General features: G+C 32.1%; 1 protein-coding gene across 1 annotated transcript in view; it reads right to left on the bottom strand.

The window, feature by feature from the left end:
• NCAM2 (neural cell adhesion molecule 2) overlaps positions 1-24,334 on the bottom strand; it is a 225,875-nt gene that overhangs the window by 147,509 nt on the left and 54,032 nt on the right. The window contains 2 exon segments of the mRNA XM_060098789.1: positions 18,252-18,397; positions 21,325-21,485. Coding sequence (XP_059954772.1) covers positions 18,252-18,397; positions 21,325-21,485 — 307 coding nt within the window.

Genomic DNA, 24,334 nt, shown 5'->3' on the forward strand with positions numbered 1-24,334 from the left:
TGAAATCTTATTTGGTTGAAATTAATTGATCTTAATAGTAGGATTTGAGGAAAAAATGAAGGTAATAGAGATTTGAAGAATGGCCTATCATATAGAGAAGTATAGGTAATAAAAGGGATTTCCAAATGATATGAGAAGGTATTGGAGTCTTCTGAACAAAAGAGTGATATTATCTGGTGTATTTCAAATGGACAAATTTAGCTATTTTAATGAGAATAACAGGGGGCAAAGTGAATGCATTAAAACCTCTTAAAAGTTATTGCAATAGTCTAGGCAAGTCACTATGCTGGCTTGGACTAGAGCAGTAACAGCTGCATTTTGAGGAATGATCAAAATTTTAATATATTTAAAATAAGGCTAACAGGATTTACAAAATTTGAATGTATGTATAACAATCAATAAGTCAAAGATTACACAAAGAATTTTAGACTATATTACTGGAGGGAAGGAATCACCACTTAATGAAATTTGGATGACTGATGGAGAAGCAGAAGTAGAGATAATGTATAGAGTTGGACTGGATACTCTCAGTTTAAGATACTTATTTAATATCCAAATGGAGCTACCTGGTAGAACACTGTATACAGACAACTAGGATTTAGTGGAGAGGTCCATGTTTAAAATTTGGATTTTACTGAATCCAGCTGGTAATTAAAGCCATGATGAGACTAGATGAATAAGTCAAGGGAATAAACATAGTTAGAGAAATGAATCCAAGAATAGACCCCAAACTAGGGCCCTTGATAATTTAGATATCAATTAGAAGACAAAGACAGATAAGAGAAAAAACAGGAAAGTATACCATAAGCCAAAGACCATGCAACAAGCAGAAAAGATCATTTAATTGGATCAATGCTTCTCTTAGGCAGAAAAGTAAAATCAGGAATGCTAATTTGTGATAAAATTTAGAAAAGTGAATGTTATTAGTAACAAGCTTTCCAAAGAGTTTTAGTAGAGTCATGTGGTCAAAGCCTGACTGGAGTATATTCAAGAGATACTTCTAGGAAGAATTTAGAGAGAACAAGATTAAACAACATTTTCAAGGGATTTTGCTATGAATAGAGGATAGAAATCAGATGGGATTTGGAAGCCAAATGTAGTAGCTATCTACCTTTTTAATATTTGCACAGGCAAAAAATATACTCATATATGAAGGATATGTGGGTATAACTATAATTAACCATACTGTGCATTTCATATCTATGACTCATTTATTTTGGACTGGAAGCTTGTACCTCTTAATCTCCCTCACCTATTTATTTCCTCCCCTTACCCAATTCCCCTCTGGCAACCACCTGTTTGTTCTCTGCATCTGTAAGTCTGTTTCTGTTTTGTTATGTTTGTTCATTTGTTTTGATTTTTAGATTCCACACACAAGTGAAAAAGTATTTTTGTCTTTCTCTGTCTGAATTATTTCTCTTAGCATAATACTTTCCAGGGCCATCCATGTTGGCAAGAGTTTATTCTTTTTTTATGACTAAGAAATATTGATATGTCATGTCTCCTTTATCCATTTATATATGGATGGGCACTTAGGTTTCTTCCATATCTTGGCTCTTGTAAATAAAGTTGCAATGAACATAGGGATGCATATAACTTTTCAAATTAATGTTTACATTTTCTGTGGATAAATACCCAGGAGTGGAATTGCTGTATCATACAGTAGTTCTATTTTTCGTTCTTTGAGGACTCTCCATACTGCTTTTCATAGTGGTTGTACCAATTTACATTCCCACCAACAGTGCACAAGTGTTTCCTTTTCTACACATCTTCTCCAACACTTGGTATTTGCTGCCTTTTTGATAATAGCCATTCCAATGTGTGTGAGGTGATATCTCATTGTGGTTTTGATTTGCATTTCCCTGATGATTAGTGATGTTGACCATGTTTTTATGTGCCTGTTGGCCATCTGTATGTCTTCTTTGGAAAAATATCTATTCTGGCACTCTGTCCGTTTTTAAATTGGGTTGTTTGGGTTTTTTTGATGTTGAGATGTATGAGTTATTTGTATTAGATATTAACTTCTTATTGGATATATGGTTTGCAAATATCTTCTCCCATTAAGCAGGTGACCTTTTTGGGTTTTGATAGTTTTCTATCTCTGTGCAAAAGTTTTTGAGTTTGATATAGTCCCATTTGTTTAGGTTTGCTTTTGTTTTCCTTGCCTGAAGAGACATATCCAAAGAAATATCCAGTGTCAAAGAGTTTACTGCCTACATTTTCTTCTAGAAGTTTTATGACTTCAGATCTTACATTTAGTCTTTAATCCATTTTAAATTTATTTTTGTGCATGGTGTGAGAGAGTAGACCAGTTTGATTCTTTTGCATGTATCTATTCAGTTTTCCCATCGCCATTTAGGATATCTTTTCTGTATTGCATATTCTTGCCTACTGTGTCATTGATTAATTGACCATATTAGTGTGTGTTCCTTTTTAGGCTCTCTATTCTGTTCCATTGATCTATGTATCTGTTTTTGTGCTAATACCATATGGTTTTAATTACTGAAGCTTTGTAGGATTGAAATCAGGGAGCATTAAAACTTCAGCGTTGCTATTCTTTCTCAAGATCATTTTGGCTATTTTAGGCCTTTTGTGTTCCCATACAAATTTTAGAATTATTTGTTCTAGTTCTGTGAAAAATGCCATTGATATTTTGATAGGAATAGAATTGAATCTGTAAATTGTCTTGGATAGTATGGTCATTTTAACATTATTAATTCTTCCAATCCATGAACCCAGTATATCTTTCCATCCGTTTGCATCATCTTCAATTTATTTCTTCAGTGTTTTATAGTTTTCTGAGTACAGACCTTTTATCTCCTTAGTTACATTATTCCTATGTATTTTATTATTTTTGATGCAATGGTGAATGAGATTGTTTTCTTAATTTCACTTCTTGATAGTTCATCGTTAGTGTACAGAAATGCAACAGATTCCTGTATTTAATCATGTGTCCTGTAATTTTACTGAATTCATTGATGAGTTCTAGTAGTTTTTAAGAGGTGTCTTTAGGATTTTCTATGCATTATATCATGTCATCTGCAAACAGTGACAGCTTAACTTCTTCCTTTCCAATTAAGGTTGATCTTATTTTTCTTTTCTGATTACTGTATCTAGGACTTCCAGTACTATGTTGAATAAAAGTGATGAGAAGGGGCTTTCTTGGTGGCACAGTGGTTGAGAGTCCACCTGCCAATGTAGGGGACATGGGTTCGTGCCCCAGTCCGGGAAGGTCCCACATGCTGTGGAGTGGCTGGGCCCATGAGCCATGGCCGGTGAGCCTGCACGTCCATAGCCTGTGTTCAGCAATGGGAGAGGCCACAACAGTGAGAGGCCCGCATAACACACACACACACACACACACACACACACACACACAAAAGTGATGAGAACAAGCATCCTTGTTTTGTTTCTAATCTTAGAGAAAATGCTTTCAGCTTTTCTACTAGCTGTGGGCTTGCCATATATGTCCTTTATTATGTTGAGGTATGTTCCCATGAAACCCATTATATTAAGAGTTTTTATCAAAAATGGATGTTGAGTTTTTTTCAAAACCTTTTCCAAATCTATTGAGAGAATGTGATTTTTATTTTTAAGTTTGTTAATGTGGTGTATCACATTTATTTGCAGATATGGAACCATCCTTGCGTCCCTGGGATAAACCCACTTGATCGTGGTATATGATCCTTTTAATGTATTGTTAAATTCAGTTTGCTAATAGCTTGTCAGGTATTTTTGCATTTATGTTCATCAGTGATATTGGCCTGTAATTTTCTTTTTTGTGATATCTTTGCCTGGTGTTTGTATCAGGCTGATTCTGCCCTTGCAGAATGAGTTCAAAAGCTATCCTCTCTCTGCAAATTTTTGGAATAGTTTGAGAAGGATAAAAGTTACCTCTTCTCTAAATGTTTAGTAGAATTCACCAGTAAAACCATCTGGTCCTGGACTTCTGCTTGTTGGAAGCTATTTTATTACTCACTCAATCTCATTGCTGATAACTGGTCTGTTCATATTTTCTATTTCTTCTTGGTTCAGTCTCGGAAGATTGTACATTTATATGAATTTGTCCAATTCATGTTGTATATTTTATTGGCATACTTAATTGTTCTTTATAATTTAATATTGTCCCTTGTATTTTGATGGTATTGGTTGTAAATTCTTTTTTCATTTCCAATTTTATTTATTTGGGCCCTCGCTCTGTTTTTCTTGATGAGTCCAACTAAAGATTTATCAACTTTATTTATCTCTTCAAAAAAACCAGCTCTTAACTTCATTGATCTTTTCATTTTTTCATTCTCTATTTATTTATTTCTATTCTGATTTTTTGACTTCTTTTCTTCTGCTAACTTTGGTTGTGTTTGCTCTTATTTTTCTATTTTCATTACAAGTAAGGTTAGGTTGTTTATTTGAGACTTTTCTTGTTTCCTGAGGTAGGCTTCTATTGCTATAAACTTCCCTCTTACACTACTTTTGCTCCATCCCATGGATTTTGGATTGTTATGTTTTTGTTTTCATTTTTCTCCAGGTATCTTTTGATTTCTTCTTTGAATTCTTCAGTGATCCATTAGTTGTTTAACAGTGTATTGTTTAACCTCCACGTGATTGTGTTTTTTGCAATTTCTTTTCTAACTGATTTCTAGTTGTGGATTTTGGTTGGAAAAGATGCTTGATATGATTTTAATTTTCTTTAATTTACTGAGACATTTTTTTGTGACCTAGTATGTGATCTATCCTAGAGAATGTTCCTTATGCCCTTAAAAAAAAAGTGTATTCTACTGTTTGTGAATAGATTGTATATATTCCAATGTGATGTTTTAGTCCAGTTTTTCCTTATTGATATTTTCTGTCTGGATGATCTGTCCATTGAACTAGGTGAGGTGTTAAAGTCCCCTACTATTATTGTGTTACTGCAAATTTCTCCCTTTATGTTTGTTAATATTTGCTTTATGTATTTAAGTGCTCCTATGTTGGGTGGACATATATTTACAATTGTTATCTCTTCTAGCTTATTTATCCTTTGATGATCATTTAATGTTCTTCTTTGTCTCTTGTTTTAACCTCTGTTTTGAAGTCTATTTGTCTGATAAAAGTATTGTTACCCCAGATTTCATTTCAATTTGCATGAAATAACTTTTTCATCCTGTCACTTTCAGTATGCATGTGTCTTTAGATCTGAAGTGAGTCTCTTGCAGGCAGCATATATATGGGTCTTGTTTTTGTAACCATTCAGCCACTCTATCTCTTTTGATTAGAGCATTACTGCATTTACATTTAAAATAATCATTGATACATACATACTTATTGCCATCTTGTTAATTGTTTTGGGGATATTTTTACACTTATTTTTTTATTCCTTTCTTCTTCTTTATTCTTTTCTCCTGGTATTTGATAACTATCTTCAGTGTTATGTTTGGATTCCTGTTGCTTTTTGTGTATCTATTATAGATTTTTTGGTTTGTGGTTACCATGAGTTTTATATATAAATATACATTATTTTAAGTTGATGATCTCTTAAGTTCAAATGCATTTTAACAACCTTGCACTTTTCACCCCACCCCACATGCTTACTGTTTTTAAAATCATATTTTAAATCATTTTGTTTTGTGTAACCCTTAACTACTTATTGTGGATTTAGATGGTTTTATTACTTTTGTCTTTTAACCTTCTTAGTAGCTTTATACATGGTTGGTTTACTTACTTTACTGTATAAATGTGTTTACCAATGAGATTTTTTTTCCTTTTAGAATTATCATATTTCTAGTTGTGAACTTTTCTTTTTTGCTTAGAGAAGTCCCTTTAAAATTTATTTTAAAACTGGTTTGATGGTGCTGAACCTTTTTAGTGTTTGCTTGTCTGAAAAACTTTTGATCTCTCCATCAAATCTGAAAGAAAGCCTTGCTAGGTAGAGCATTCCTGGTTGTAGGTGTTTCCTTTTCATCACTTTAAATATTATGCCACTCTTTTATGGGCTCTGGAATTTCTGCTGAAACTCATGTCAGCTAATAGACTACATGAGTTCCCTTGCATGTAACTTCTTACTTTTCCCTTGCTGCTTTTAATATTCTCTCTTCATCTTTAATTTGTGCCACTTTTATTGTAATGTGTCTTGATGTGATCCTTTTTGGGTTTATCCTGTTTGAGACTCTTTATGCTTCCTGGACCTAGATATTTGTTTCCTTTCCCAAGATAGGGAAAATTTCAGCTATTATATCTTCAAATATATTCTATGCTCATTTCCCTCTCTCTTCTCCTTCAGGAACCCCTACGATGCAAATGTTAGTACACTTGATGCTCTCCCAGAGATCTCTTAAATGGTCCTCATTTCTTTTTATTCTTTATTCTTTTTTTCTGTTCTGCATCAGTGATTTCCACTATTCTGTCTTCCAGCTCCTGTTCTGTTCCTCTGTATCATCTAATCTACTGTTGATTCCTCTATTGCACTTTTCATTTCAATTATTATATTATTCATCACTGCTTGGTTCTTCTTTATATTTTTTAACTCTTTGTTAAAAACTTCTAACTTCTCATCCTGTTCATCCTATCTTCTCCCAAGTTCCTTGAACACCTTTATAATCATTAATTTGAACTCTCTATAGGGTAGATTGCCTATCTCCACTTCATTTAATTCTTCTTCTGGGGTGTTATCTTGTTCATCTGTTTGGAACATATTACTCTGTCACCTCATTTAGTCTAATTTTCTATTTTTATTTCTATGTATGTGGTAGGTTGGTTACATTTCCTGAACTTGGAGAAGTGGCCTTTTGCAGGAGACGTATTATGTGTCCCAGCAGCACACTCCCCTCTATTCACCAGACCTATATGTTTTAGGGTTGCCCCCATGTGAGATGCCTGGGTCCTTCTCTTATGGTGGGAATGACTACTGTGAATGGTCTGGTAGGTGTGTCTGGCTTGGGTCTGGTTGGTCACCAGGCTCTGCCTTGTGCCGAGAATGCTGGCCTCTGGGGCAGGATGGGTCACAAGGTGGCTGGCTACAGAGACCCAGTGGTTTCTGAGGGTAGTTCTGATCTACTGATTGGCAGACCTGGTTTCTAGGGTGAGTGGTTGTTGAGCCAGGGTCCTGGATCTTTATGTCAACTTGCTGATGTGTTGGGCCAGGGCCCAAGGTGTCCTAAAGTTGGTCTTGGCACACTGGTGGGTGGGGTCAGATCCAGGGGTGCCTGTATAACTATGTAATATCTAAGTATGGGTACAGACATAACTAGACTTATTATGGAGATAATTGTGAAATGTGTAGAACTGCTGAGTCACTATATTGTGTAACAGAACCTAACATAGTATTGAAGGTCAATTATATTTCAAAAACAAACAAATTCATAGAAAAAAATGTTCATATTTAGATTTGTGGTTACCAGAGGCAGGGGTGGATGAAGGCAGTCAAAAGGCACAAACGTCCAGTTATAAGGTAAGTACTAAGGATGTAAGATACAACATGATAAATATAATTAACACTGCTGTATGTTATATATGAACATTAAGAGAGCAAATCCTGTGAGTTCTCATCACAAAGAAAATATTTTTTTTCTATTTCTTTAATTTTGTATCTATATGAGAAGTTGGGTGTTCACTAAACTTATTGTAATAATCACTTCATGATGTATACAGGTCAAATAATTATGCTGCATACCTTAAACTTATACAGTGCTGTATGGGAATTATATCTCAATAAAACTGGAAGAAAAAATAAAATTAGAAATACAGGAAAAGGGTCTTCCCTCATGGCTCAGTGGTTAAGAATACACCTGCCAATGCAGGGGACATGGGTTCGAGCCCTGGTCCAGGAAGATCACACATGCTGAGGAGCAACTAAGCCCGTGTGCTGCAACTACTGAGCCTGCAATCTAGAGCTTGCAAGCCACAACTACTGAGTCTGTGTGCCACGACTACTGAAGCCCACACGCCTAGAGCCCGTGCTCCTCAACAAGAGAGGCCACCACAATGAGAAGCCTGTGCATGGCCAAGAAGAGTAGCCCGGCCCCACCATAACCAGAGAAAAGCCCGCATGCAGCAACGAAGACCCAATGTAGCCAAAACTAAAATAAATAAACTAAAATAAATTAATTTTAAAAAAAGAAATAGAGGACAAGAGGATATGTAGGTATGTATGTACTCATTTTATATATAATATATACATAAATGTATGTTGTGTATAAGTTACATATTATGTTAATTATATATTATATGCTATAATATATATAAAAGAAATAAAATATCTTTGAGTGTTGATGGGAATAATAAATAAGGTGGAGAGTAAAAAAAAGTTGGAAATAGAGAGATAAATTATTGGATTAATGTCTATAGTTTGTTAGAGAGGACTGGAACTAGCATCCACATAAAAACTTGAATATTACCTTCATGGTAGTATATAGGTTCAACTATGTTTGATGTAGATGTAGTAATAGGAATTAGTTACATTTTCTTTTGATTGCTTGTATTTTCTTAGTAAAGAGGAACCAGTTCACCAGCTGAGCTTTTTTAGAACAGAGGAGGTTTATGAACTTGAGGATAGAGGAAATGTATGAGGTAGTTATCTAAAACTGGTGAAGAAAATGAGCCAGGAAAATGTGGCAAGAGTACTGCAAAACACAAAGAGCATGCATTAAGCTATGGGTCACAATTTTAGAGGGAGATTATTCAGAATGATTCTAGTTTTCCTCCAGCTAACTTCAGCTGTCTCGCAACATGTGTGGAATAGGCATTGAGGTTAATTAACCACGACTGACATTTTGCTAGGAACAGTTCACAAAACAAAAAAAGATCCAGGAGTATATATGTGACAGTGATTATAATAGACAATGAAATTTAAGGTGGGGAATAAAAGAAGTGAACAAGGTGGGTGATTTGGGCAAGGGAAAAGATGGTAGGATCCACAGATATTAAAATTAGATCATTTTTATATATCTGATAGAGTATAAATGTTTTTCTTATAAGTAGATACACTATTAAATATGCATCCAAAATTATCTGGCTTCCAAGAATGAAGAATTTAGAAAGTTGAATAAGAAACTTTGTGGATTACAAAACAACAACAATGATGCTGCTCCAAGATATAGATCATGACAATACAGAGTAGCCAAGGAAGAGCCTCACTAAGAAGGATTTTTCCCCTCAGTAAACACAACTACTCAATAGATGGCTGAACAGAGTTACTACTGAAGATCTTTGTTTAATATACTTTATTTAAATTTATTATCTGTTAATCCATGAGTCAAAACAATGAGGGCATTATAATAACTGTGTTAAAGTACTTTTCATGAAAATGTATTCAATTTTACAAATTAATTATTGTGTAACACATTTTTTTATGCACTTGTTTTTGCTTCATGCTTAAACTTGACAATGGGATTCATCAAATGTTTTATTTTTATGCAAGTTATTTATTAGAATGTTTATTGAAATATTATCAGATATACTGTGTCTATGTGTCTATTCATTCAAATTTATTTCATTTTGTTTTTTGAATTTAGTTACTGTTTTCCACTAAAATTTCACATAAATAAATCAAAATTACATTTACCAGAAACTTTGTTATTTTTAAGTCGATTAATATTCATTGAAATCTACATTTTTTGTAGTTACATTATTTTATATTTTCCTCAGTGGTAAATTTCTTCATAAAATAAAGTAAGTACCACATGAAGTCTGTAACAGAATATGGTATTTACAAGAAAAAATAATATATTTTCTGCTACAAAGTCAAAGAAAAATCACTTTCAGTATGTAAATAATGTTTTTTTCAAAACAATTATAGTAAAAATGTGAACTAATATCATATCATTATACAAAATAGATGATAGTTTCTTTCAAGTGGATATACTTATATACATTTTAAAATAATAGTTCATTAATAACTGATGTTTTTTTAAAAGAACAATGAAATTTTTATTTTTTGTTTATCCCAGAATTTTCTCAAAAATATTTTTTAAAATTACACGTTGAACTTATGATTAGACTTCTTTGATAATTTTTATTTGAGGTGTGGGCTGGAAAAGAAATTTCTGAGAGTTGTAAATGATTGAAAACCCACCTCTGAGCAAGCTCAGAAGCATCCAGGAAGATTTCCAACATGCCTAGTTATAATCTATGCCCTACATCAGATGAGGAATAGAAGTATCCATTTTGCCTATTGCCCAGCAGGGATCTATAATACTGCTCTCAGAACACTAGTAGGAAAAAATGCGTTAGAAAGACCTTAAAAATGTCATTCAAATACAAAACGCTTCAGAAAAGCCCATTACCTCTGAAAAGAAAAAAAAAAATACAGGCATTAAAATCTACAGGTGCCAGGAGTATGCTCTTTAGCATTCCTCTCTACAACCAGAAACTGACATTTTTTTTGCAATGTAAAGACATTGCCAAAGTAATCTTAGATTTCTTTTTTTCTTTTTTCTTTTTCTTTTTTTCGGTATGCGGACCTCTCACTGTTGTGGCCTCTCCCGTTGCGGAGCACAGGCTCTGGATGCACAGGCTCAGTTGCCGTGACTCAAAGGCCTAGCCTCTCTGCAGCATGCGGGACCTTCCCAGACTGGGGCACGAACCCGTGTCCCCTGTATCAACAGGTGGACTCTCAACCACTGCACCACCAGGGAAGCCCTCTTAGCTTTTCTTATAATTGTTATATGGAAAAGCTCTATAGAAAAAGGAATTTGCAAACACACTGTCTCACTATATTAAGTTATTAGAAACTCATGAATTGAAAAATTAGTAAATACGTAAATTTATAAAGGGCTTAGCATGTAAATAAAAACTGTATCTTAAAATATGTGATTATCTACTGAATCAATAGAAAGATTTATAGAATAGGGAAATAGAGTTTGAAGGGGATTTATTTTGTCAATGATGGAACTGAAAAATACATCAACTTACCTGAAGTCACAGAGAAGGTAAATGGCAAATCCAGAAATTGAAACAAAGAATCAGTGCTGCAACTACCACATAATTTCAATTCATTAAGCTCTGTTTTATACGAACTGGGAATACCAGTGCTAACATGACTAGAAATCCATGAGTTAGACAAACGAATTCCTTTTATATATCTTATATATCTATTGGATATCAAGATCACATTAAGTTGACTATGTGTATTTTTATGTGTGTGTGTGGGTGGGTTTGTGATGCAAGACACATAGTAATTTTAAAGGTAGTGGTTCTCCTCAGGGTACAAACACAGGAGCAATTTCTGGGGCTTTTCAAAATATAACTCTCTAATCCCTGTCAAAGATACTGGATAAGAACATCTAGGAGCCAGGTGCAGTTAGAACTCTGGGAGAGAGTCTCAGACATTTCCCAGGGAGTAAGGCTCAGTCAGGTACATGTGTATACAGCTCCTTATGTGATTCTGATGTACAACCTTGGTTCAGTACCACTCATCCCCTTCCCCGAATGTTAACTCAAAGATTTAATTTCACAGCAAGGCAGAATATGAGGTTAACAAAGATTATTTAACATCTTCTAATACAATGTCACATCAAATGAAATGATTTTTTTTTTTTTTAGACATTGATGATCTTACAAATTGTGATAGAGAAGTTCATGGGACTGGACATTCTGTCATTTGGAATTTAATACATTCTATTATCTATCTATCTATTCCTGAGTCTTCTAAAGTCTGCATTTTTGTAACTTCCATCTACTATTTTGTTATACTACCACCCACAGCAAGCAATCTGTCTAGTTCAACTGTACATGACTGTCTTTAAAATATTTGAACTGGAGCTTTTATAATAATTTACAGATACCTTAAACACTACAATCTCTCTTTCTTAAATAACTGTGGATTTGTTACTCTCATTTTGTAATTTCTATTTAAAGAGAAAAAAGTTGAAAATCTTAAGTTTTCCCCTATAATACAAAGGTGTTGCCAATTAGACCATTAAATATTTTTTAAAGTTTCTTTTGAAATCAGAGTCGAAGCAATTTTCAGCCTAGAACAAACTGAAATGAGATATTCTAATGAGAGTAGATAGATATACTTTCCAAAATGCACCAATACAGAGGACCGTCAGAAGAACAAGTTGAACTGGGTCTGTGATAGCACAGAAAAATATGCCACAGTTATATCTGTAGCCTTGTAGAAGTCTACTTATATACTTAAAATTGATATTTAGCATATGAGTTTTCATATTTCAAAATTACATATTCATAAATAAAATATTGCTAATTTTAAATATGCTTTGATTCCATCTCCTCTCCTAAATTGTATGCACTATGAATCAGAAAACTTTTTTTACATTGCTGTACTCTTTGTGCATAGAATAGCACATGTAAACACAAAAGCCCTCAATAAAATTTGTTGATGGTTGTTAAAAGAACTTGGGCAAATGATAAAGGAAACATTAGTGACATAAATTCCTGTCACTGTAAAGATAATTTTACTGTTACATTTTATTAAATTTAATTTTCAAGAAATTGTATTTACTTTAGAGTGAAAAAAGGTAGAAATACAGAAAGGCTAATGTAATTTTCACAGTTTATATATAAAAATATCTAAGAATTTTTAGTAGAGATTTTCATATAATGTGAAAAGTTTACTCCATTATCCTCTGCCCTCTATTAAAAGTGGTTTAAATAAATCATTTAAAAGCATGAATTTTCCTTAGGTCCAAAGCTGTACCTATGCAATAAAAAATAATATCCTAGAGCATAAAACAACAATATAATAATGAATGCAGTAATGTAATTATAAACATTTTTACACTAGGAATTTAATTTGTTATAAAATTTAAAACATATTTTATTCAGGTGCTTGTATCAAAGAACTACCTATCTTTATTATTACTAGAAACTCCTTTTGCCTTGGTAGTTTATTCTGCAAGAACATTTGAAGTAAGTATTGTCCAGATCATAGTGCCCCAATTCATGGAGAAAAATGTTTACCACTTATATACAATTCAAATAGAAACACTCTGGTACAACTATGACTTCTGTATGTAAGTGCAAAGCTAAATGTTAAAGTAGACTCTTTACAGTTTGTATTGTTTTCTTTTTTTATCTCAAATTTCAGTTTAAATAAATCTATTAAATCTATTTATTCAAAGGAACAGAAAGCAAAATGGACTTAAAGTACTAAAGTTAATGTTGAATCAGTAGGCTTGAAAAATGTTCAAAATTAACCAGTTTTATCATATGAATATGAAATCATATTTTGAAAATTGATGAAGAACTAGCATTCTTAAGCAACCTGGCTTTGTGGGGTGTACAATTTCTTTTTCCTCCTATTTTAATGACTTGTTTAGGTACTTCTTAGAATATGGAAGTGTCTCTTCCAAATCAATATTTATTGCTACATAATATTGGAGGTGAAAAAGGACCCAAAAGGAAGCAAAAAAAAAAAAAAAAATGACCTACTTCTTACAAAGGAAAATTCTGGGGCGAGTGGGAGAAGATAGACCTGGGAGAGAGGGAAAAAGAAGATGATGATGTAATAAATCTGTGGTATTTCTAGTCTGATATTGTGTCTCACCGAGTAAAGACCAGGCTTTATCTCTCAGAGTAATCTGAAAGCCTATCCTTATGCAGGATAGGAAGTTACAGCCCTAACCTGTAGTATTTCCCTGCAAAGATAGAGACTGACACATACAGTGACTGAGATGACACTCAAATGCAGATTCCCAATATTGTCAACTTCCAAGAGGAATACAATATATAGTTACAAGATTTGGAATTTAGTATGGTAAGACAAGTTCATATATGAGTCATTGAAATGACATTGCTAGAGATTATTTCATAGTAAACTTCTACATATAGCTATGTCAAAGATGCACAATCTACAACAACTGTAACATTCTATTGTTTTGTGGATGATATTATTCATACAGTACATATGACTATGCTCATATTAGTTTTTATCTGGTTTCTTTGGGGCAGCAGTTGTTGTCACAGAATTAATGTGATCATTATCTAATTTCTAAAGTATCTAAAGACTAAATACCTCCAAGGAAAAGAGAAGATAACACTTTTAAATTCAATTTGGGTCTGAGATATTGATCCACATGTTCTCATTTCGTCTTTAAAAACTTTTCCAGGGAGGTTTTATTATTACCCGAATATAGATGTGCAGAAACTGAAATCAGGCAGGAGAAGTAACATGGTAAATGACACGTCAAAGTGACAAATTTGGGATTAAATTTTGACTTGAATGACACTTCATGACCGCCCATACTAATTTAACAATACCTATAATTGTACATCTACTAACATTTATTGATCAGTAAGAATGATAGGGCTTCCCTGGTGGCTCAGTGGTTGAGAGTCCGCCTGCAGATGCAGGGGACACGGGTTTCTGCCCCGTTCCGGGAAGATCCCACATGTCGCGGAGCGGCTGGGCCCGTGAGACATGGCCGCTTGGCCTGTGCGTCCGGAGCATGTGCTCCACAACGAGAGAGGCCACAACAGTGAGAGGCCCGTGTACCGCACACACACACACACACACACACAAAAAGAATGATAATAAGGGATCATTTAAGGAAAATGATTCAAAATAGATGACAGAGGTTTATACCAGGGACGTCAAAACACTCTAGTCATACAATCTCACATAATCCTCAAATCAACCTTGTGATAAAACATGGTTTTATTTAGAAAATAAAGATTTTTAATGTAAAAAAAATTAGATTGCCTAGTGTTTAAATTGCAAAACAATTTACAACTTTTGAGTCATAGATGAATTAAACATATTCCACGATAATAGCTCTGGTTCTGTCTTAAACTTTATTGTGTGCATTTAACTATTATTACAGTTAAGTATATAACATCTATTAAATGAAGAGGCCAGGGCTTTCTAATACACAAATGTATACACAAATGTATCTTAGGATGACTCCAAAAAAATAATGTGCTAAAATTAAGCTATCAATTTAATAAAAATTTTGATAACCCAAATAAATTGATATTTTAATGAAAAATTATCATTATCACTAAAATAAATTGCCCAATTTTTAAAATAAATGTATAATTAAAAGTTAGTGAGGTAAAACTGTGAATTTTTTTAAAAAGTAAAATAAAGAACAAAATATCTTAAAATAACAATGGATATTAAGAAAATATTTCTAAAGCAAGTGCATACTGTATTATTCTTACATATTACATGTATTTTTTTAAATTTTTCATGAGAGTTTTTTAAATTACATATATTATTTTAAATGTAGGGAAGATGCATTAAAGTAGATTATAGAGAAAAATAGTTATGAGTTTAAAAGAGTTCTGTGTTTAAGCACTATACTTTTTGTTGTTGTTTCTGAAGGATATATTATGCAAAGATATTTTACAGTACACCATTAAAATGCATAGTCCAATAGTGCTACAGAACTATAGCTGCAGAAAATATCTACATGTGAGCACATTAATTGAGACCCCTTTCTGTGAAAATCTACAATGATGAACATATTTGCTAAATATATTTTCCTATTTTTGGATGGAGTTATTAGTTTGAAGTATATTATTGATGATATTTCACTGTCTATGACCTACACAATTATCATTTTCATTGACAGTAATGAAAAGTTTTGATTGTTTTATTCTGTGATTTCCAAGCCCCTATCAAGGTGCCAAGGTGCAAAGTAATTTGTCAAGAGCATTTTTCTGTTGAAAGGATGAGTTGTTCAATTTCATTTGACTTAGAGCTCGAGAACTGCTTTCCAATGTATGGATGACTTGGAGAGCATCCATATAACACCAACTGATGAGTTTATTAAAGTACTCCTAGGTCCTGTGCTTGACATACTAAATCAACCTCAGAAAGTGGTATTCTAGAATCTGCATTTTAACAGGCTCTCCAAGTGATTCTTAAGGCAAATACAATCTCATGCTACTTTTCATGACAAGAGAGATATAATCACAATATACTCTATGGTAATGTTTAATCAGACTTTAGTTATCAGACTTTATGGAGTCTATTAACAATTTGAGTTTACTCAAAATAATAGAAACAAGATAAACTATGCTTCAATATTTATGCAATATGATAAAGAAACAATAAAATTTATTGAATATTTACAATATCCTAAAGACTTTGATATGCATTTTACAATGTACTCTTCATCTAATACCAATAAGTGAAATAAGTATTGTTATCCACATTTTAAAGATGAAGAAACTCATATTAAAAAGACTTCACATAATATTGCCAAAGCTGAAGCAACATAAATGGCTGAGCTGAGATTCAAACCTAGATGTGACTTACTTCAAGGCTCAGCTCAACTCTTCATTTTTTGAATTTCGGATGTTGAAGAAACTAGAAAGGTTAGGAGAAAGGAGGCTTACCATCCAGGAAATAAGGCAGTGTTCTTAAAATAATTTTGGAGAAAAGTCAGGATAGGAAGTGAGTAGTCTTAATTTTTATATCTACAGGATAATAGTTGTGTTTACAAAAACAAAAGTATATTAGGGCTTCTATAATGGTTTTGTGACAAAGCAAAAGAAAAACTAAAAGATGTGTGCTTTAATAGACATAGTTTTTAGCAAACAAAAACTAGGTGATTATTTTTCACAACTGTTATCAAAGAAATTTCTGTATGTAGTTTTGGTGGCTTGGGGCATAGAATAAAATATCATGGTCTTCTGGTTACTTGATAACTTTTTATTGATAAAATAACTGAATATAATGTACCTCTCATTATTGGTATGAACATAAGGAAACATCTATTAAATGAAGAGTAAAAGCTATGTTTGAGAAGAAAACTTTCAGGAAATATATAGTACAAAAAAAGTAATGAAAGTATGAGTTAGGAATATGAACATGTAATTAATAAGGGTGCCTAACATGAAAATCATTATTCTTGAGTGATTTTGTCCAAAGAAAAGTACTAAACTGTCAATGAAAACAGTTATCTACAGTTTTATATATCTAATTTTTTTGGACAATTTTAAAGAATTTTATGGAGATATAACTCCTTTCCAGATTTGGCAATGCACCATAATAGTTAAAAAACTATTAAAGCAAACTCTGTAATTTTTCTGGGTTGCCAGAAGAATGCCAATGTCATTCACATTTTATAAATTTGATTTTCAACTTTCATATATAAAACAAGTATATCAAAATAGTGTAACTATTGCCAAGAGAAGTATACTCTTAAAAACGCCATCATGAGGAGGAAAGGGGCTAAGAAGGGTGATATACAGGAATACATTATTTCAAAAGATAAATAGTAAATGGCCAGGGAGAAGCCTCTTTTGTCAATTTATGGAGTTAGCATGTTGTTAAAATTACATGATGAGGTGGAGGGATAGAAAGCATATTTTGAATAAAATGATTTCAAATTTTTCTGCTATCAGTGTTGGTAAGTCAAAGGTACTTATATTTTAGAAATAATTTTCTTCAACAGAAATTGATTTGAACAAATGAAAGAGGTTTTAAGAAGGTTGCTCTTTAACACTAAGAAATAAAAGAGATCTATGTGTTTAATCTGATAATTTTTACATGTGTGAAAATGCCAATTCCATCATATTATTAATCCACTGCCTTTTTCTTTGTGTTTCAGTTTGGTTTATACTTTGGGCCTTATATAAATAGTTACAAAAAATAATAATGAAATATTATATATTGAAAATGAAATCTATGGTAATGAAAATCTATGGAGTGCAGTGAAATATATGATAATGTTTACTTGATTTCTTAGGAACTTGAATGCATTTGATGAAAAGTCACCAATTTACATGGGACTGACATTTACCAAAATGCTGTATTTTGTTGTGTTTGTACTTATTGGTCTTTATTAGGTTATAGGTTGTATAAAGGCAGAATCCTACTGTCCTACTGCATAAAGGTAATACTAAAGAGTTAAGAGTTAAATGACAGCCAGAATTTTGTGATTTTAAATTATTTTCATTTTCACAGCACAAGGTGGAGGAATTGAAATTGCAATAAAATATTTTATAGATACAGTATATACCAAAAGTTGGCATATAGGCAAACTTAAGAAACAATATTAAAAACCTAAGATTTTTGGCTCAATGAAAAACAACTTTAAATATTAAAATTTGACTTTTTTCTCCTCTGAATTTATTTTTAAGCTAACTGTGGTAGAGTCACCTTTTTAAGAATTAAACCATTTATTGCATTCCTACAAGTTACTTGATAAATCAGAGTCCAATGTGATATTTAATTATATGCAAAACACTGAAAATATTGGTTTCACCCAAAAGTTCCATAAGATGGTATGGAAAAACCTGAACGAACTTTCTGCCCATTCTAATGCAATAGTTGTGAAAAACACTATATATTAAATTGCTGTTACCTTATTGCCTTCGGAAAAAGTGATACCATCCACTGCTCTTTTCCAAGTGATTTCTGGAATAGGCTCCCCTTCTGCTTCACATATTAGTGTGACTTGACCATTCTCATATGTAGTCTCATTTTTAAGCTGTATTATGTGAGGCTGTACTGTAAAAAATATATACATTACTCAATCTGTATTGTAGGAAAATATTACTATTCATGGTGACCATTTAAGTACCCTTTAACATAGTATGGAATTATTCACTTTGAGCAGGTATAGTGTCATGCTTTGCCTTATAAGAGTGCCTGGAGAGTTGCAAATTATAGGAGAAAAAACTAGAAAATAATGCTATTGATTATGATTACAAAAATAATTTTAAGTGGTTTAGAAACCAACATAAAAAGTATAATTCTTTCCAAGATTTTGTCAATTAAAATCCACTTTATTATTTTTTCTTCAAGCTAAAAAATAAAATTTTCCTCTTTTAAAGTCACATGAGTATTTCTGTGTGTATGTCTGTGTACGACATCTGCTTATGTAGTGATTATCTCTTAAACTTTAAAAACAATTTCACCAAAGAGGAAAAATAATGACTGTATTCTGAATATGTAGTAAGTGTAATTATGTGAAATGTTTAAAATATTTATCAAGTAAATATATATACATACTATTTACCTTTATTATTCTAGCTGATTTATTTTGACCTCAGACTACCTTAATATTATTCCATATTGTAGATAATTTTCTTTACAGTTATGACTTCTATAAAAACCAAAACATCATGTCTAGTAATTTAAATTATATTAATATTAAAAATTACGTCCCTCCACAAATTTACATATAACAAATAGCTTTAAATTTTCAAATTCTGTATTACTGGCATTTCTTAAGTTTTTATTTGTTTGAACCTAAAAGTGATAAAAGCCAGCACTTATTATTTCAGAACAAGTAACAGGTTTCTTTTTAATCACCAAATGCAATCAATTATGAAATATAAATTAATTTTTCTTAATTCTAGAAAATTAGATTCCTGATATCAGAAACATGGCATATATATTTTTACAATTCAGTGTTTACTCCATTGACTTTAATGGATTTAGTTTTATTTCCACTTTATATACATGCTTTTGTGTCAAACACAATACAAATCTGTTCAGTTTTACTATACAAAATGGTTATACAGTGATATGGTATATTATATTTCATTCATTATTTTCAATTTGAAAGGACAAAAAATATTAGAAACTTTATTTGTGTATGTTCTTACTGCCAGATTAATTTTTAAAAGTAAATAAATATTTCATATGAGCTCATTGAGATAGATTGAGATTATTTATCCTTTGGAATTATCTCAAACACTATCATGTCTAATTATTAATTTATTTTTATATTGAGTCATATTTACATTTTAAAGAGAACATTTTCTTAAGTGGGAAATACTGATGGAACAAATTAGATGTTTTCTATAATTTCTAATGATTTTAAATTTGTTTACTCTTCCCTCTATGTGAACAATTTTCTCCTGGCTCATAGCTTTGCTGATTTCTCATCATTAAAGAATTTTATGTAAACACATCTAAACATTACCCTTCTGAGTAACTTTCCAACACCATGATCTCCAAAAATAACAGCTCTTTTTACCCAACACTACCTGATTAATCTAGTTTCACTTTCTTCTTAGAACATCTTATTATTCCAATTTTCTTTTTTAATATACTTTGGTATATTCTTTGTTGTCTGTCTTATTTTGTTTGAATATAAGCTTTATGAAAATCTCCCTAGTATAGAAAACATTTCTGCTACAGCTACTACAGGACCAGCTGGCAGAGGGTGTGTCCACACATGTATTACCATTCATCTTTTGGTCTAAGTAATATGCCTGTTTCTGCCAACTGCAACCACTGGTCCTTCTTACTCTTTTTGTTGTTGTTGTTATAACACATAACACAACTTTATTAGTAGTCAGTTACTCAGTGTTCAAATTTGCCTGGTTGTCTCATAAAACCTTATACAGCTGATTTGTTTGAATCAAGATCCAAATGAGGCCTATCAACTGTGGTTGGTTGAGGTTTCTCTTATGTCTATTTTGACCCATATTTAGTTACTGGCCCCACTCAATTTATTTGTTAAAGAAATCTTATAGTTGTTTGTCTGTCCTGTAGTTTCTTTTTTTTTAAGTTCTATACTAGATTCATGTATTATATAATTCTTTTTTTTTAAATTGGAATATAGTTGTTTTACAATACTGTTAGTTTCTACTGTACAGCAAAGTGACTCAGCTATACATATACATATATCCCCTATTTTTTTTTTTTTTTTTGATTTCCTTCTCATTTAGGTCACCAAAGAGCATTTACTCTTATGGAGTACTCCCTCCTTCCTTCCTCTTTCTTTGTTGTGAAAACTTTTTGATAACAATGTTTTTAAAAATGGAGAAAGCATACTAAATATTAGTAGTGCCTATAATTTTTAGTGTTTGCTTTTTAAAGAGAACAGTTACATTCTAAATATTTACCAGCAAAATTTTTTCCTCTTGCAAATATAATAGGGGCTAAATCAATAATTAAAAATTAATTTACCAGTTTTCTACTGTCTGTAAGGTCCCCAAAGAAGGCAATATGGCTCTCGGTAAATATGGAAGATATTTATGTACATTTCCTTTTAATAAAATGAAAAGGGAGTATTTAATTATGGTTACATGTCAATGTTTCCAAATTATAGCCTTATAGGTGAGCTCTTTTGAAGTATTAATATATTAAAAGTAAAACTGATCCCAACATATGTCATTTAAAGATTTATGAAGATCAACCCATATATAATATAATAGATCTGAATACGTGTAATTTAAATGAATTTTCTTTCAGCCTCTGTTATTAGTCAGCAAATATTTTACAAAAATTTACATGTATAATCTCATATAATTCTTAAAATAATTCTATCTGGTTGCTGCAATTTTAAAATATATTTTAGAGATGAGAAAACTGAGACTTAGGTTTGGAAATTTAAATAGCTCATATAAGTGACAGAGTAGAATTTGACTCAGACCCCCTTCTAGACATTACAGTTTTAACTACTATGCTATAATACTTACCAAAGACTTGGAGAAGTACCTGTTTTTCATCTTCACCTGCCTTGTTTGTGGCCCTGCAGACATACGGGCCCCCATCACTATTGATTATGTTCCTGACAGTGAGTTCTTTATTGTTTCCTCTCAGTATGTACTTTTCATTTTCTTCAATAAACTTGCCATTCCTAAAGAAGAAAACAGAGGTTGATCTTCGTAAATCTGACTTCATAACTTAAGAGCATATCATACTCAACTTTCTGACCTGTAAATATCAATATTTCATGGCTACTGTCATTGACAGATAAAGTTATATTCCAGTCAAACATACACTTTTACTAGCTGAATAGAATTTAATGCATAAATATTCAAATTATACTTGAAAGTTGTTTTGACTTTAGAGATAAGAATAACGTTTGAGCTGTGTTGAAATCTTGACACTCATCTTAGGCAAAAAACACTTTTATTCAATTTTCATTTTGATTATTAGCAAAAAAGAAAAAAAATATTTACTGATTTAAATTCCAAACACACATTTCATGTTGGTGAGTCAACACATATTTATGAAATGTACTTCTTTACTAGGTTCCAGGGACACGTTTAATATAATTTCTACAGAAACACCCTTCAAAGACAAAGTAAATGCAATTTAAATAAATAATGAATTATATTGCACATAGGTACTGCCAATAAAAGGGTAAGAGGAAAGAATTACATGAAAACAGTTATAGAAATTATGCTATGTATAACAATTTAATTCATTAGTGAGGAGAAGAAATTTTTCTCAGATATAAGTATTTTTAAGTAGTTTCCAAGGTCTTTCTGGACTGAAATAGTGTTCATTCTTTTTTCAATTCTAGTTTTGTTGTCCATTAAAACAACATCTTTCAAACTTTTCAATAACTTACAGTAAAACTTTACATAACTTACAGTAAAAAAATATTTTACATGCATTTAAACCTGAAACAATTTCTACGATTCCCCTTAATACGTGTGAAGTCTTATATTGTACATTATTTTCCATGTTATTTTATTTTCCTCATCTCCACTTCCTCCTTCTCCTTTTCTTTCTCCTTTTTTACTTGTCAACATGGTTAAATGGACAATTAATTGATTTAAAGACCCAATAATGTAAAAACTTAGGATCTATCTTTAGGGGTAAGGGGAATTTACTTGTCCCTACAAGTGTAAATTAAAAAAGAGGAATATCTAAAAGGATTATTAAAAATCTTACATAGAATGAAACAGAATATTTTTCTGATACTCTAAATGATCTTTGCAGTGAATTCTAGTTCTGCTTTCTAGAAAGTACTGCCACATATCTTAACACAGTCCTTGTCTTTCTATGACTCAGTAACATCTATTTTTCCAGTTTGTATTGACATGTTTAAATACAACATGAAATGTGCAAAAATTCATGAGTGGTGAAAAATTAGGCCTTAAAAAATACTAGTGACAAAAGTATATAGTGCTCTGTACTTTTCTGGGTTTTTTTTTTCATATTTTCACGAATCAAATATTTAGAAGTATAAATAATGACAAGATTTCAGAATTTTTGCCTAGAATTTTATGTATGGATAAGGCTTTCACCACAATTAGTGATACAATATATTTCTTAATCTAGTCAAGAAAAAAATTATTTGTTTGTCTCATTATCATCATTATCATCATCATCTAGAAGTTTCAGCAATTTGTGGCTTAGGAAACATTTTTCCTATATTATTACCTGGTTAAATACAATTAGCTTTCAGATGTGTATTTTCCCTCTCCACCCTCATTCACAGATCAGAGAACTCAATTTTAAGTATGATTTCCCCACCCGTCAATTCACAGATGAAGAGACTTTTAGGTTTAGTTTGTAATATAAGCAGCAGGTTAACTAAGTTCTAGTGTTCTTTATGATAAAGAGATTATTTCTGTACTTCATGTGAAATATTGTGCTAAAGGTTTGAAGTATAGCAAATGAGTGAGACAGGGTCACCTATCATGAAGAATTCATAGTCTGATTGCTAGTAATATATGGTAATATTGACCCCATTAATGCATTTATTCATAACTTTGTGTGTGTGTTGGGAGGGGTGGGGTAGGGTATCTATTATAATAGAAGAAGAGAATGGAAAGGATGATGGCTGGAATACTCTGGGAATTTTCATGGGAAAAAAATCCATGATCTGAGCTTTGAAGTGGATAGGTAGGTCTTGAAGAATTTAAAGGAAGTCAGGTTGTAAAGATTATGTTCCCTTAAAAAGCTCAATTTAAAAACATCATTAAAGAATAATAACTCAGGTAATAGGTCTTAATACTTCTCTCTCAACGAACCCATAATATAGAAAGTACTCATTGTTATTCATAGTACATTTCTGTGGAATGTCAATGTCTGAAAAAGACTCCCAGAGGATTCTGATGAAATTCCACTGGGCCATCCTTTGAAATTCTAACCACTTCTCTAAATGCCACTTTTCCAGGCAAAAGAAAGTAAGGGTTAGTATTAGAGGATTCATGGAAATGATAAAAAAGGGAGAACAATTCCGCTCTTGACCATAGTGGAGTAACAAAACCATATTTACTCTCTCATTTTAAACAACACAAACACTGGACACAGAGATTAAATAACAGTTTTCAACCATTGGTCAACAGGTAGCACATGACAGTGACCTCTGAGGACCACCATAGTTTACTACCTGAAGGCAGTTTCCAGGCTGCCCCTTAGAGAGGAAGAACCCATACAGAGTCAAGCAGTGTATCTGAATTGGAAGACAGAATTGTCAGTTGATAGAAGTTAAAGTGGCTAGAATTTGCAGGTAAGAAAATGTGAGAAGAAGGCACAAGAAAGAGAATTACAGAGATATGCAGAGGTTTCCAGCCAATCTTTAACTGAATATTAATCAGTGAGTGTACTCTAGTAAGGTTTTCCAAGAGTAAGGAAAGGACCATTGGAAAAGATAAAGCACAAAATCCCAGGACCTCACAAAAGACCAGGAATAATTTGCATACTTATCATCCAGAGTAGAAAGCCCTCCTAAAACACAAATTTAAA

This window comes from Mesoplodon densirostris, chromosome 5 (genome assembly GCF_025265405.1).
Source record: "Mesoplodon densirostris isolate mMesDen1 chromosome 5, mMesDen1 primary haplotype, whole genome shotgun sequence".
Taxonomy (NCBI): domain Eukaryota; kingdom Metazoa; phylum Chordata; class Mammalia; order Artiodactyla; family Ziphiidae; genus Mesoplodon; species Mesoplodon densirostris.